At 41.2% G+C, this 16516-nt stretch overlaps 1 protein-coding gene and 1 pseudogene across 8 annotated transcripts in view; one reads left to right on the top strand and one right to left on the bottom strand.

Moving 5' to 3' along the window:
• Positions 1-16516, bottom strand: part of PLEKHA5 (pleckstrin homology domain containing A5) — a 252442-nt gene that overhangs the window by 63181 nt on the left and 172745 nt on the right. For 6 of the 8 annotated variants that reach the window (XM_043440564.1, XM_043440565.1, XM_043440558.1 and 3 more), the window contains 4 exons: positions 15426-15975; positions 11280-11363; positions 8387-8506; positions 7452-7505 (listed from right to left, as the gene is read on the bottom strand). In XM_043440564.1, coding sequence (XP_043296499.1) covers positions 7452-7505; positions 8387-8506; positions 11280-11363; positions 15426-15975 — 808 coding nt within the window. The remainder of the gene's footprint in view (positions 1-7451; positions 7506-8386; positions 8507-11279; positions 11364-15425; positions 15976-16516) is intronic. The other 2 variants (XM_043440559.1, XM_043440560.1) reach the window with 2 other exon arrangements.
• Positions 12513-12792, top strand: LOC122423826 (annotated as a pseudogene).

The raw sequence follows: 16516 nt of genomic DNA, 5'->3' as shown, positions 1-16516 counted from the left end.
ATGTGCTGAAGGCAGAGCTTCCAGATGGAGATTTCCTTGATCAACTAGAAGCACACGACGGGGACTGCAGGTGAGCCCCCTCTCACGTCTCTTGTTTCAGCCCTTGCTGTGTGTCCTGAGAACCTCCGGGCGCTCACGTATGCACAACCTCAGTGTACCCAAGAGCTGGTCTCAAGGGGCAACTCTGGTCAGTGAAGGATGGGAGCGGATACAAATGCTGCCCTCTTCTCTAGGTCAGCTGGTAAGTCCACAGGATTTCTATCTGTTTGTCAACAAGTATCAGAAGAGGCCCGAGTTGCTTCTGGCAAGTTGATAAGCTATTCCCACGTTCCCGGCTCACTCTCTTTACTCCTGTACCTTGGGATTACTTCTCACAAGTAAAACTCCCCGCAAACAAGCCCACATCAAGGAAGCCCACATCACAGGCTCTGCTTTCTGGGAGAAATCCAGGGGCTAGAGATGAAAAGTAACAGACAGCTAGTAAAACGTTGAGTAGAGGAATGTTCAGATGAGAGGACACCAAGACACCGGGCACTTCCATAAAACTGGGGTTGAGATGGGTGAAAACAGCAAACAGGGACAGATTCATCACTGTAAGAAACAGGAGAACTGCAATAATAACAGGGAAGTATCAGATAGGCCGAGAGGTCAGCGTATTGACACACTTCCACATTCTAAATTCTAATCTACTCACTGTCCATTTATTTATATTCTGCCATTAAGAGTCCACCCTAAAGGAAATCAGTCCTGGGTGTTCATTGGAAGGACTGATGCTGAAGCTGAAACTCCAATACTTTGGCCACCTCATGCAAAGAGTTGACTCATTGGAAAAGACCCCGGTGCTGGGAAAGACTGAAGGTGAGAGGAGAAGGGAATGACAGAGGATGAGATGGTTGGATGGCCTCACCGACTCAGTGGACATGAATTTGAGTAAACTCTGGGAGTTGATGATGGACAGGGAGGCCTGGAGTGTTGCAATCCATGGGGTCGCAAACAGTCGGACATGACTGAGAGACTGAACTGATTATGATGTCATATCCTGGTTAAGATATTTCTCGGTGACATCTCCCTCTCCCTATCACTACTATGATCAAATATGCAGAGGAAGGGAGAGACAGAAAGAGAAAAAGAGAGAAATGGGGTATGTGAGAGAGAGGACTGCTCTGAACAGCAAGGCACAAGAAAATACTGATATACTATACCACGTAATCAATTTGGGTCGGTATATGCTAAATAAGATATTTTCAATTTTCCAGTTTCCTTAGCTTGCTTTTTCCAAATGCCTTTTCTATATCCCTAGAAACATTACCCCCTGGAGCTTTCAATCACCCCTAAAAATAGAAGCTCTAGGATCCCTTCAAATATTAGAGAAAATGGGATCTTACTTAATAGTTCAATGGAATAAAGGTGCTGAATGGCCAACAATGAAAGCCATCAAGAATCTTTTCAGTCATCTTGTTAGCATTTCTTCCCCTTTAAGGGAGCTGCTTTTCATGAACACAAAGAACAAAATGCAAGAAAGTACTGAGATTTTTTACCTTAAATGGTTTCAGTACCAATTACATACACCCGGTTAACTGTTCCTTTTTGCGTTTCCCTTGGCATAAGTATGTTTAGAAGTGGTCAGAGTTCCTGTTTGTGTGGTTTCTTGAAAGGATATAGAAAGCACGCAGATGAGGGATGTCCACAGCAACCAATAATAGGGTGTCAGACTTCTTCCAAAAAAGTCACTAGTAGTTTTGGTGCACGGGTCACAAAGTATTAGTATTTACAAAAGAGCTACATTATATAATTGAATGCTACTACCAAACTTTTGCATTTTAGAAACTTCAATGTAATCTTCCAGATGTTTTAGAGGTTAGTGTGGTGATTCAAGGACGAAAGAACAGATAAAACAAAGGAGGGCCTTGGAATGCAGGAATGGAATAGCCAGACGTTTATCATCCTTCCCTCCCTCATGTTGTATCTATTAATGGATTTCAAGTCCTCCTGAGCAGTTTAACCTGTCTCCCCTCCTACCCGGGAGAGGGTATTTGCCTTACTCTCCCCTCCACACAGTATATGTGCCTCATCCAATCAGCAAATAAACCACAAGACCCCATCCCACTCTTTGCAGCCCAGGCATAAAAGTGGACTGAAGACCCTTGTTCAAGGTCAGCTCTCCCTTGAGCTGGCCCGCTGTTCTAACAGCATCTCCCACTCTCATAAACTTTATTTCCCTGCACTGCAACTACAGAAAAGCCTTCATAGACCCAGCACAGCCAAAAATAAATAAATTTTTTTAAAAAGAAAGATTGAGCTTTTGCCCCGCAAACCTTAAACATTTTCATGCAACAAGAACATCACAGGTATTCATGACTTGTATTTTTATTTTTCTGTACTTTGGCAGACTGGTTTTTCATGAGAAACTTCCAGCTTTTCCATGAAAATTTGAGGATAAGGTTTAGCCATCTGGTGTTAAAGAATATACTATTTGATGCTAAATTCAGAAATGATTTCGTTCTGTTCCAGGTGGGGAGGAGACAGCTCCAGCTGGGTAAAGGCAAATGAATGTTATAAAATGACTAGCAGAGTCATATTTCTTTTCATGAAGAACTTTTGAGTACCCTAGGAATAGGCAATCCTCAACACAGGCGTGGCTGTGCCTCCCTTTCCAGTTTTCATGCAGATATTGATGATGCAATTAATTATAGTGACTCTTGAAGGGAGTGGGGTAAGGGCAGAATGTCATCGTTTTAAAGGTCATTTGTGAAAGCGCATTCGATGTTACCATTTTACGTTTAAAAAGTGAAAAATCATGTGCTACAATACCGACACAAGCAAAGCACGCATCAGTAGGAGTCAGACTCCATTCATTCTATCAGATTTTCTACAACGGGGAGGCTGGCCACTGGAGTGCTGGGGGAAGGAGGTGGGGAAAGAGGGCTGGTATAGACTCAAGGTCACCCACCAGCAGGCAGCGTGCTTGCAAAAGGTCTGCGAAGCGCTGCCCCAAGCCTCTAGATCCTTCTGGTCCACTCCTACCTACCGTTATCTCTTCATCTCAGTTCTTAAGCACTTCATTTTCTGTTACCATGGCCTACATGGAAAACTGGCAGAAACTCCCTCATAACTGCTCTTCGATCACCAACAGAAAAAGAAGGAAACAGCAAGTGAGGAAGAAAGAAGCAAAGGGAAAGAAGACAGATGAAGGGATGGCAGCATGTCCTAACTTCCCCAATCCTATCACTCCTCCATCACGACTGAACTATAAGTACCAGTTCTTGCTCTGCCTCTTCATCCACAGAGGTCTTGCCTAGTTCCCTCTCCCCAGCTCCTGCGCTAGTTTCTACAACCCCAGCTTCACTCCTTGGCTCAGTCCAACCAGTCCTGGTCCATACGACAGGAGTCCAGAACTAGACAAGGGAGGGAATCCTTGTAGGGGACAAGATGAAGAAAATGAAGTCCCTATACCCTTGTTAGGCCTGGTGAAGCAGAGACATACACTCCAGCTGACAAGCAGAAGGTTGACTACAGTAAGCTTCGGTAGAAACCTGTTACTCTGGCTTCAAAGAGATGATGTACATCTGGCTCTATGAAAACATCAGGAACTCCTAATCATCAAATAAAGGTTCAAAGGCATAGTTCTAAAATTCAAGCTCAATTTGTCCAGTTACGAGAAAAAAGGAAAATATATCAAGAGAGTCTTTTCCCTCATTGTCAAAGAACACTTCAGGAGGAGATACCATTACACTTGCTGTTAGTCTCGAATTTACTTCCAATTTCCTGGCAAGTAGAGGTCATTGCAAGATGAACTTATGGCTTTCCTTGCCCCTCCCCCCGCCACCCCCCATATTCTGGTAGGTAGAGAAATAAACAAGGGAAAGTTCAGTTCAGTTCACTTCAGTCGCTCAGTCCTGTCCGACTCTTTGTGACCCCACGAATTGCAGCACGCCAGGCCTCCCTGTCCATCACCAGCTCCTGAAGTTTACTCAAACTCATGCCCATCGAGTCGGTGATGCCATCCAGCCATCTCATCCTCTGTCGTCCCCTTCTCCTCCTGCCCCCAATCCCTCCCAGCATCAGGGTCAAGTCAATGTCAAATCCATTCCATAGATGTATTTTAGGATGAAACAGTCAAGTTTCACTTAAATTGTAACCAAAAGTTTTTCTAATGTTCAATGATAACTAAGTTAAATGAGAAGAAAATGAGTTATTGATACATTATGTATTTATTCATTTTCTAAATAGAACCTGGATGAGGTACATAAAGTATCTAGTTGGGATTCTTGTATGTTCACAGATTATACGTTAGGGCTTTGATATCTAAAAATTCATAAAAATGACAAATAAACCTAGGCTCATCTTAATAAATATAGATTTTGAACAGTCTACTAACTGGGCTATAAAAACATAAGCAAAGTGTGATAGCGTACTTCAAAGTAAAACAGAAAGCAGAAGAAAATTCTACCATATAATTAGTACAGTTTTTGTTATTTTTAAAAACACTCCAGTAAATGATTTGTCTTCATAATAGTGATATGGCACCAGAAGTTAAGAGTTTGGGGCTGACTGTATAATATGTAAATTTTTAGAATTTCAGATAAGGTATTTGTTATAATATCAGAAATGAATTTACACCTAGAAGCACTTTAGAGACTACACTTTGGTTCTACTTTTCATGAATAATGATAGGGATTAAGAGAATTTAAATCAATTAAAAGTTGGCCTTAGGTTATTCTGATGATTTATTTGAGCAAGCAGAACAAGTGTTGAAAGAGTATCAATTAGTACATATCCTCTTGGTATGATATATAGTCTGTAAAATGTGACCAGAGCCTCTGACGTTAAGGTTTTAAAATCTACTTTCAAATTTACAATCATATAAAACTGGTGAATTAGTTTATAAACCCAGGCAACCAATAATGCCTATAAAAATTTACCTGGTCATCTAAAATTGGCTACTGGCAGTAACAAGATTAAAAGCTGGAAATGTTTGAGCTGAAAAATTTCATTAAAATTAAAATTACCAAGAATTCTTTCTATATAACTTAATAACCTTTCTACATAGCTTAATAACCTTACTATTGATATAAATAAAATATAGGACAGTTCAAAAATAAATATTTCATTTATATCAAATGCAATTATTTGAAACCATAAAATTTTTTGATTTATTTAAAGAGAGATTTTTCTTTAGGAACCCTTAACAATATACACACTTAGGCATATCTGAGTTTCTGGGCAAAAGCCCTCACCATGTTTTTATATATACTTTCTATTATCAAAAAATGGCCCAATTTTTGCCATCAGAAATAGTCATTGCAAGTCATCATTTAAACAATTAAACTCTACAATTCTTTTCACTATCACATAAATTTTTAAAGTGGAATCAGACAGTTATTTCAGGATCTAATCTAAGAAAAAGGTGAAACACTGGAAAAGCTTTGCTGACATGCTGAGAGTACAGAGAGGATGGGATACAAAGTTGAAAGTTTAATTTTAAGTAACTATTTCATTAAAGAACAACACACTCTGTTCTTTTACATTTCTGGAGGCTAGAAGTCTGCAATCATTTCCATCTGCCAAAACCACTGTGTGGGCAAGGTCATGTTCCCTCCACACCGTGGAGGGCAGAGCCCACTTCCTGGCCTTTTCCATCCTCTTTCATTTTTTGATGTGGACCATTTTAAAGTCTTCATTGAATTAATTATAATATTGCTTCTGTTGTTTACCCTTTTTTTTGGGCCAAAAGGCCTGTGGGATCTCAGCTCGATGACAAAGGATTGAACCCACACCCCCTGCATTGGAAGGTGGTCTTAACCACCAGACTGCCAGGGCCTTGTGTCTAAAAAGCTGAGATTTTAGAAGCCACCTGTGGGACTGTCGGCATGGCACATCAGGAAAGGCTTGGCGGGGCATGCCAAGGGAGCAAAGGGTGGGAACACAGCCTCAGCCAGATCTAGGCCACTGAAGCCACGGGAAGAAGCAGCTCGACCTGGGAAAGCAGGATGAGGAGAGGCATTTGTGCAAATGGTGGTATTTCCATATATTTACCTGCCCTTTCCCAAAAGCTGCTTAAGTTCTATGGGTCTGCAATAGCAGATTTGATTTGATGAGGTACGTAGTAAAATAATAAATCACTGGGTTTATTTCCAGAGATTCTAGATAACTTCAGATTCACATTTATATCACTGTTTCTAACCCTCATTTTTTTGTGAATCTCACTGTTTTTCAGAACTATCATTAGATTTATATACAATGGAGCTTCTAAGAAAGTTACTTTCCATGTATGTTAGAAGCTTTCAAGAGTGTGAAATTTTAAGGGAAGACTTCTCTTACTATTTTGTTGGCAAACATGTCTTTATTACTGATAGCATATATAATGTACACTGTGGTTAATTTTAATAGTACCAGTTTCTGGAGTAAAGATCGAAATTTGGATTCATGAAATGCTGATTTTTAAAGCATTCTGATGGGCAAAACTAGGATGAAAATATTTTGTGGGAAAATAAGTTATGTATTAACAAAAGTGTATTTCTTTCAAAAATTAAAATAAATACGACTAAAGGTCTTTTCAAGGGTTATCCTAGTGCAAAATCCCTCTTTAAATAGAACTAATTTAAAGCAGTGCATTATTATTTTGTTTCAAACAGGACAGGGAAAATATAAATATGTAAATAATTTCTTATAACACTTTCCACAGTAACTTCTTTCACTTGATAAAATATTCAAGTTTAAACATTTCGAAAACAAGCTAAAGCAAGTTTTAGCTTAACTTGTATGAAAAAACAGCATTCACCAGAAGAAACTTTTATTTAAGAACATATTGAAAATTCTCGTCAAATTAAAATCAAATATTAACAGGGAATTTCATAAACACCAACATTTAGGAGTGTCAGTCCTTGTTTATGAACTTTCACTTTTCAATATTCACCTTAACCAACCACACTCACTACCACCACTGAGAGAATACAACTGTCGGTCTCTATCAAACTGACACCTGGAGGAGATGGTGAGCAATAACACAATGTCTTTGTCACACATTTCACCCATCCTTAACCTCCCTTTTGGGAATACAGAGCCCACCACACCTATCTCCTCCTAGCCTTCCAACAAGGCATTCACAGCTGGGTGTCTATTTCTTTAATGAGGTCACCTCCAAGCTGATATAAGCCAGTAAGTACAAGTTTTCTTGGGGTAAGAAGAAAGAAACCTAGTGAGTCCAGGCTCTCAACTTCCAGAGACCTGGCATTTGTATCCTGCCTCATCTCCACAATTGTCCTTTCTAACCTGGTTATTATGGTATTCCTGAATTCCCCTGGTAAAGGATTTCTTATCAGCCTGCCACTTGTAAAAGTCACGCTATTAACTCAAAGTGTCTGAAATATCCGAGTAGCCTGAAAATTGTACTACACTTAAAACATTCAAACAAAAGGTACAATAAGAAAGAAAAATTCTTCAAATCCCACCTGATGATCCAAATATATGGTGTTCCTTTGAAGGTGATGTGAAAGGATTTCATTCTAGCAGACGTCAATCAAGAAAAAGGGACAGAGAAACAGGGTGCGGAATTCATGAAAAAGTCAGTTTTGAAACAGGAAAAACAGGTAGTCTGCCACCACCTATTATGTCTCAATACACAACAACTTTCACACACATGCCCCACCCACCGTAAATGGTACAGATGACGTATTTCATTACTATTTTAAAAAAAAATCACACTTAGTTCTGTAAGAAATTACGTAGACATGCATATAAGCTGAAATAGTAAGCAGAAAAATGCTTCAAATGGTTTTAGCAGACTCCATGTTAGAAACTTTACATGTTAATTCTTATCTTTTCTGCAATAGAGGACTACTTCTTGGGATGTTTATAACCAGAGGCTATTAAACCCTTTGAGAAATGTTTCCGTGTGTTCATTTTATTTATTTATTTATTTATTTATTTATTTTTTATTTATTTTTTCAGTGGGTTTTGTCATACATTGATCGTGTGTTCATTTTAAAAATCGAGAACACAAGGAAACTGATCTTTGGCAATGAAAAGGCAGCATTATTAGAAAGACGATCAATTCTCCACTGGTTACTTTATGGGAAATGACGGGACTCTTCAATCTGGTTCACCGGAGTCGCGGTGTTTGGTGGATGGCAAGGCTATTCTGAAGTCTTGTCTGCCTTTCCTGGCTCACAACCAGAACTTGGCGGGTGAGCGGGTGGAGGGAAGGCTAAGAGGAAACATACTCAGCCCACACTGATGAGGTATGACCAAAGGAGTTCTCAAAGGGTCAATAGGAGGTCCCGCAATGGAGGATGGCTGGTGCTCATGGGAATGACGCCGGTCGGACCGACAGGACGAGCGGCTCAGGGTGAGTGAGAGAGCAGACGCACACGGGGCCGGGGCTGACCTTCGGGCTGTGGGCCTCGAGTCTGAGCTGCGCGAGCTGCGCTACCGTGTGCTCCCGGAGGCCGCTCAGCTCCGCCTGCTGCCGCCGCAGCTTTATGAGCAGCAGCGTGAGCTCCTCCGGCTGAAGGGGTACAAGTGAGGAATGCAAACAGTGGGAAACAGATTAATTGTGGTCTTAAGGGACAGATATTAAACCAAGATTTCTTGGCAAGTTTCCTCTTACGGCTGCCATCAAACATAGCGCCTAGGCACTATGATGACAGGTTCTACATAAACGCACAGATATCTAGAGAAATAGAAGGAACAGTGTTACTCGGTCAGGTACAGCAAAACAACAGTATGTCCAGGCATTTTCTCAGAACGCATGAGAGACTATTCAAACGTTAAGCATAAAAAAGCATAATGCCAAAAGAAGAAGAAAGCTTGTACGTGAGAGCTATAATTGAAATATATTTTCATGAGATGTTTAAAAATGGCACCTGAGACTTTTACAGCAGAAGAACAATACCCGCATGCCCAACACTCTATTTCAGAGAACAGAATGTAAATGCAAAGAAATCAAATTCATGTAAAACGTGGATGATATCTTCACATCACTAAGCTCAGTGAGCACCCGGGATCTATTAATTGCTTCCCAGTCATATTTTTAAATGTCACTGTTAGTGTTTTCACAGGATATTTAGTATTAACCAAAAGACCAAATTATTTTTTAAAGGAAAAAAAATATATTTACTACATGTAGAAAGCTTCCATGTGTGCACAAACCCCCCTTCTACGCTCAGAGGAGAGCACAGAACCTTTAGGTTCCTGACTGGTTATTCTGATCCCTGACGGGGAATCAACTTTCAAAGGTAGATAAAAATTCCTTAACAGGCCGATCTGATGTATTTTTCTTCATTAGAAATGCAGTAAAGTATGGTCATCGACAGTCTTACAGGCCATAAAATAGTGTTTAGTGTGTTTTTTCTGAGCTTTGTTATGATTAAAAACCACATGGGGTCCACGGGGAGACTCTCTTCACTTAAGAGTTGCAATGTGCCCTGAAAATGTCCAAGCCAAAAATTGCTCCCAAGACTGACTTGCTTTGCCAGCACCATAGCATCACACCCGCTCTCTTCTGTTCTGTTTGCTATTGCTCTTTATCATCCATATAAAAAAAATTTTTAGAGACACAAATAATTTTTTAAGAAGTAGAAGTATAGCTGATTTGCAGTATTATGATAGTTTCAGGTATACTGCAAGGTGATTCAGTTATATATATATTCAGATTATTTTCCACTATAGCTTATTACAAGACATTGAATATAGTTCCCTATGTTATACAGTAATCCTTGTTGTGTATCTCTTTTATGTGTAGTACCCTGTATCTGTTACAAATCAATTTTAACTGTTATTTGAAGTTATGTTAAGTTACTGCCTTCAGGTGGAAAAAGATGTCAAAAGTAAACCATAATTACGACTGGATCCTCAGGATAAAAGTGGGTATCTATGCAGATGAGACAACAGCCTCTTCTATTAAACAGTCACAGAACATGTGTGCGTGGAACTTAAAGAGGACATTTCTTAACAGAAAACAAAGAACTGCCTTTGCTCAGATGCCAGCCACATGCTGTGATCTCATGGCTGTGGGACAGTCCATATCTTATGTCACTATATCCCTAAGCTCTAGAGATCATGCCAGAGAGAGGGGAGGGTGGGGTAAGGGATTAGACAGTCTAAGACCCAGAGTGGTATTTGACAGAAATACTAAAAAAGAAAGCTTAAAACTCTGGTTTACTATTTATGGAGTTAAAGAGATTTTCAAAAGGATGAAAAATTCCAACAAATTCGCCAGATATTTAGATTTAAGGCAAAATAAAAAGAGGCACAGTGGATTCTTCCAAGAGGAGGCGACACATAAATTTTATCCTAAACAGCCACTAGAGGGAGCAAGGGAGAAGAGGAAAGCTCATAACAGGATACTTAGCATGAGCTTATCATTAATGTCCATCAGATCAACAATATTTAACATTTCCAACAGTTAAAACTCCCTAGTTTTAGAGAAGTATAATAGTATCCACAGACTTTAATAAATAAACCACAAGTATTTTAAAACCAGGAAATCTTCCTTATATCTAAGCATGTAAGAGATGAAATAAAAAATGTTTGAGAAAACATGTAAGATGAATTTGTTTTGATTGTTATAGAAGGACTTTAAATAATGGACAACTATACGGTCCTCAAACTGCATCTTCAGAGAAACTGAGACTGAATACTAATATTAAAGCATAGCTCCCCTGATAGAAGAATGCAGTGAAATTTTGAGAAGTCATCTTTTCTAATTTGAAGAGCAACAGTGTTCTGGTAACATAACTCATTCTCAATGTGAATGGAAATAACACTGACTATGAACTGTTCACAGTAAGCACTTGCTTGAACTTAGGATCTGGGACAGTCTCTCTGTACAATATGTAGATCAGTTTCTTTCTGCTCTAAAGTAGTTAATCTACATAAAAATTCACCAGAGAAACTTACCAGGCCTGTGGTTTGACTACACACTCAGTGTTTCTTACTGGATTTGTTCCCCTAATGAACCACTCCAACTCCCGTTTTAAGGAAGAGGAAACTAACATTCAATGGGGTAAAGAAACCTTCCCAGGTTATTCAGTAAATGTGGAAAACAGCATCTTATATCGAGGCAGTCAGACATTTAGGGAAAAGGAATCAGGCAGACACTCGTGTGGCTATACGGTTGCCAACTCTACCACTGAGCATCTCTTCCACAAAACTGGTAATGGTTTTTCTCTGAGCGGCGCCCCTCTGAAAACTCAAGCTTAAAAGCTGTGTCAGATACATGCTATCATGTGCAGCACATAAATAAAACATGATATGGTAAATAAAGATATCATACTCACCGTTTTGCCTTGGAGGCTCTGGGGACTAACAGACTGTAAAGTGAGGCCAGCTGGCATTGACCTCCTGTCAGGCAGGTACATGTGCTAGGAAGAGAAAGGTCCGGGGTAAGTTCTGTGGTCAATGTCAGTGATGAAAACTGTATTATAAAATGCCATTTAAAACTGCTACTAGTGCTTATGAAAGAAGACAGATACTAAAGCTTCAGGACTAAATACACACTCTGATGGGCAGAATAATTCTATATAGTTGTTTAGCTCAGTGGTTCTCAAACTTATGGTCTCAGGATCCCTGTACGGCCTTGCATGCTTGCTAAGTCACTTCAGTTGTGTCTGACTCCATGAGACCCTTATGGACTATAGCCCATCAGGCTCCTCTGTCCATGGGTTTCTCCAGGCAAGAATACTGCTGTGGGTTGTCACGCCCTCCTCCAGGGGAACTTCCCGATCCAGGGATCAAACTCACATCTCTTATGTCTCCTGCGTTGGCAGGTGGATTGGCTGGGTACCATCAGCGCCACCTGGGAAGCCCTCGTTCTGTCCTTAAAAGAAGACTTTTGCGACAAGAGTGGTGTTCTTTTACAGTTTTGCAAATCTAATGTCTGGCTAGATTTTCCTATCTGACTCTGTATTCAATCTGTTGTGATAATCTCTTTTAGGGGAAGTATATGAAGAAAATCCACCTTTGATACAGGTATTTGGAAAAGGGACGAGAACTTGAATAGCTTTTTTGGGATATTTGCAGAAGTCCACATTTCAAATGAACCTTTTACCCATCCAAGGTTTTGTGACATCAAACACAGGTCAGGTGGGAAATACTGGCTCAGTGAAATATGCAGATGTTCCAATGGCTGGCACCTGTTTTTCACTATATGAGATGAGCAGCTCCTATCTGTTAATACCATCGCTGATCTTTAAGCACCAGAAGGCTGTCAAGCTCAAAAAGGCAGGTACAAGATTCCCCAAATTCTAATTTTTGCTTGAAAGCTCAAGTGGTGTCATTGGTGACAAATACCACGGGCTGGCTTCCTTGAAGTGACAGGCTAGCATTCCACTCTGGAAGTGTCTGTCAAACACCAAATCTGAACAACTCTAGTTTGCCATTCGTTTTTTCAAGTAAAAACGGTGCTTTTAAATATATATATATTTTTTCTTTTAAAGAAGGGCCCAGGCTCTGCACCCCAGTGAGGAGGCTGTGGCATCAGCTGGTTCCAGGTGATTTAAGCTCCAGCCAGGATGATCGAGGTTGGCTCCAACGACCATCTGGGGAAGAAGGTCTGCCTTAAATGCAGGGCTGCTGACACCAGCAGGGATCTCAAGAAGCCGACCACAGCCCAACCTGGCACCCACTGGAACAAGGTAATTTTGAAGAAGTGGTTCATGATTTTCAAGGACCGTGTGTCTCTGGGAGACTATGGGATCCATGATGGAATGAACTTGGGAGCTTTATTACCAGTTGGGCAGAATTCCTCCTCCCTGCCCCTTCCTCTTCTCCCTCTTTCAACTCCCACACTAGTATGAATGCTTGTTTTTGAAAACTCATGCTAATAAAACTTAGAGGCTGGACTTCCCTGGTGGTCCAGTGGTTAAGAATCTGCCTGCCAATGCAGGGGACACAGGTTTGATCCCTGGTCTGGGAAGATCCTACATGCTGCGGGGCAACTAAGCCCGTGTGCCACAGCTACTGAAGCCTGTGTCCTACAGCCTGTGTTCCACAATAAGAGAAGCCATCACAATGAGAAGACAGTGTACTGCAAGTAGGGAGTAGTCCCCCCTGCTCGCCACAAGTAGAGAAAGCCTGAGTGGAGCAATGAAGAGTCAGCAAAGTCAAAAATAAATAAAAAACAACAAAGCAAAACATTAGAGCCTGCAAAAAAAAAAGGGAGCTAGTTTAGCTTATAACTCAAATAACCATGCAAGCATTTTTCTCTGAGACTTGGGTATGCAATAGACATGCTTTAAGTACATTTCCCATTTCATCACCCATTCACAAACATTATGGAAGGAACAGTCAAGACTGAACACAGTTATCTTTTACTGTTTCATGCCGGGGACTGAGTGAAATTGCTCCTTTATTTTTACAGCAAATCTGTGACAGTGAAATATTACAATGGCCACTCACACAGTCTGAGTCATTCCCTTGATTCAGGCTAAGGCGCTAGTGCTTTTACCCACTTTTTAGTGTTTTTGCACTGGTAGGAAATGACAACACAGTCGACAATGCCTTATTAATTATTATTACAAAAACAGTTCTGAGCTTATCAGAGACTCCCTGAAAGGCTCATGGGTACCCTCAGGTAATCCCAGGTACTCCCTAAGGGTCCATGAACCCTACTTTGAGAACCACGGATCACATCAAGGAAGATGACAGGACAGTTACAAAGAAAACCTGGCAACGTTGGAGAAGTTTTTCAGGAGGACCAGCTGTGAGCTGACTGGGAAAACTGGCTAGGCAGCACACCTACATCTCCTATTTGCTGTTGAAACAGATGATCAATTTTGACCATGAGAACACTGTTCAACCACACACTAATAATGTGCATTTGATCAGATTTCTCTTGAATATTGTTAATAATTTTTATTGGCCTTTGGACGTACAAAGTGTTAAAACGTTGAACTCTGTTACAGGGACGTTCAAAGTGAGCCTTTTTTTGGTGAGACAAACTAAAGCTTCTTTCAAAAGACACTTTCTGATTGACTTATTAATTCCTAACTAATGCTTATTTATGGAAAATTCAAGCGAACGCTTTATGCAATGATGTAACTGAAGGAGTCAGCCCATCACAAGGACAAGAAAAGGCACTTTTCAAAATAGCATAAAGCGAGAGGCTCTTTAGAATTCAAAGAAAGGGAAAGAAAAATTCCTTTTCACTGTAGGACAGACACTAAGACTCGGTTGCAAACACAGTGACTAATCAAAATGATTTTGCTTCAGCATTGTGAAAAGCTGATTGATGCAAGGTGCTCCAATTTCACTTCAAAAAATCTACTAAGCAAGACTTGAACCCACTGAGCTGCTGCTGTTTGTTTACTGGCTAAGTTGTTTCTGACTCTTCGCAACCTCATGGACTGTAGCCCACCAGAATCCTCTGTCCATGGGATTCTCCAGGAAAGAACACTGGGGTGGTTTCCATTTCCTTCTCCAGAGGATCTTCCCGACCCAGGGATTGAAACCCTGTCTCTTGTATCTCTTGCATTGGCAGGTAGATTCTTTACCACCTGGGAAGCCCCTAAACCAACTTAACATGTGCATTAAAGCATGGTCTCTATATCTAAATTTTTAAAAAAACATATATGGAGAAGTCCCTGTCAGTCCAGTGATTAGGACTCCGCACATCACTGCCGAGGTCATGGATTTGATCTCTGGTAGGGAACTAATATCCCACAAGCTGCATGGTGTGGCCAAAAAAAAAAAAGTATATATATCAGTAAGTGATGTTACTTTAATATGCAATTGGGCACCTGAGGGGTATTTCAGTATGCTGTATCTTCAGCTGGTGGTTAGAAGATGAGGATCGCACTTTTATCTTAGCAGAGAATAGGAAAAGCCTGACAGAAGACTGTAGGGGTGCTACAAGAGGCGGTGTAGAATTTGCAAGTGTGCGTAGGGTCAATCCAAATGCATGTGGTCTTAGCCTACAGGGAAAGCTGATGAGATCCACTCTCGAGCAGAGAGGAATACATAATGCATCCATTCCAAAGAGCTGCTCCTAAGAGAAGAAGCCCTGCAAGCTTAGGTTTTATACATAAGAGTCTGCCATTGCAAAAATGCTTCCTTAATTTTTAAAACAGAACAAAAAAAAGCTGGTTTTGCCTGCCTCCTCCCCATTATCTTGTCTCTGGCATTCACAGGAAAGAGCAGTGTACCATTAATAGGAGTAAAAGGCTTCTCACATGGCTCAGTGGTAGAGAACCCGCCTGCCAATGCAGGAGATGTGGGTTCATTCCCTGGGCTGGGAAGATCTCCTGGAGGAGGAAATGGCAACCTACTCCAGTATTCTTGCCTGGGAAATCCTATGGACAGAGGAGCCTAGTGGGCTACAGTCCATGGGGTCACGAGAGCTGGACATGACTGAGCGACTAAATAACTAAAAGTAAACTGCAGCATCCTTGGAGGAGCAATGAACCCTGGATGAGCAGATGCCTTACCTTGGGATGATGGGCCCGGTGCCTGCGGTCTATGGTCATGTCTCTGCGGTCTATGGTCACGTCTCTGCGGTCTATGGTCACATCTCTGCGGTCTATGGTCATGTCTCTGCGCTCTATGGTCATGTCTCCCCTCTGAATTGGCGAAGACACTTCCGATCTGTAGGTCCGCTGAGGGGAGAAGCCCTGATAGGCGGCTATGGAGCCGTGGGAGGGTGACGTGGGGATGGAGTGCATCGTCTGGTCGGAGATGTTGACCATGGTTTTGGGGCTGGTCAGGGCGCCGTGGCGAGGGAGGGTGCCCTGCTTGTTGTAAAACTGGCGCTGCTGCCACTCATAGAGCTGCCACATGGTGTCGTCCCGCATGGATCTCCGCTTCTCCTCGGCGCCGGGCCCCGCTGCCTTGTCGTGGGCCGAGGGCGTCACGCTGCAGATGCTCTCCGGCCTGGTCTTGCTGTTTCTCGGGAGGGTTCTGTAGCCTTCCGGGTAGCGGGCCATGACTGGGGCTCTGTGGCTTGGCATGTTTCTTGGCAACGTTTGGTAAGAGATTACTCTGAAATAAAAGAACAATTGCAACATGAAACCGAAGGAGAGCTGCTTTTCAGATAGTAATTTGGAGTACGTTTTTGTTTTTTCTTTTTTTCTCCCGTCCTGATAGGTAAAATGTATACTGAAGATTCATTTTTTTTTAAAGGTGACTAATGAACAGAATTTAATTTTTTTATGAAATCTAATTTGACGGATTGAATATACTAAGTCAACAACATCTGGGTCACTCACATTAAAGACCATTTATTCCACACAATGTATGGTTTGGTTTCAGGAAGGAAGAGTACTATACTTTCTCCAGAAATAAAAATGTCCAAGATCTCAAGTCTGTCCTCATGTCTTCCTTGTTTTAATATAGATAATCTCCTGGAATCTCATCTTCACACATCTCAGAAGAATACTTAAATAGGGTTTCTGTGTGTGGATGGAACATTGGAGTTTTTGAGCTGTGCCTATAGACCGTGGAGATTGGAAGTGAAGGACTGCAGGTGGTGAGGCTTTACTGTACTTCGTCCTTCTGAAAGCATAACTGTTTACGGGAAGAA

Source organism: Cervus canadensis, chromosome 21 (assembly GCF_019320065.1).
Source record: "Cervus canadensis isolate Bull #8, Minnesota chromosome 21, ASM1932006v1, whole genome shotgun sequence".
NCBI lineage: Eukaryota > Metazoa > Chordata > Mammalia > Artiodactyla > Cervidae > Cervus > Cervus canadensis.
Note: the sequence above shows the minus strand (reverse complement) of the source record. Positions and strands in the feature narration are given on the sequence as shown.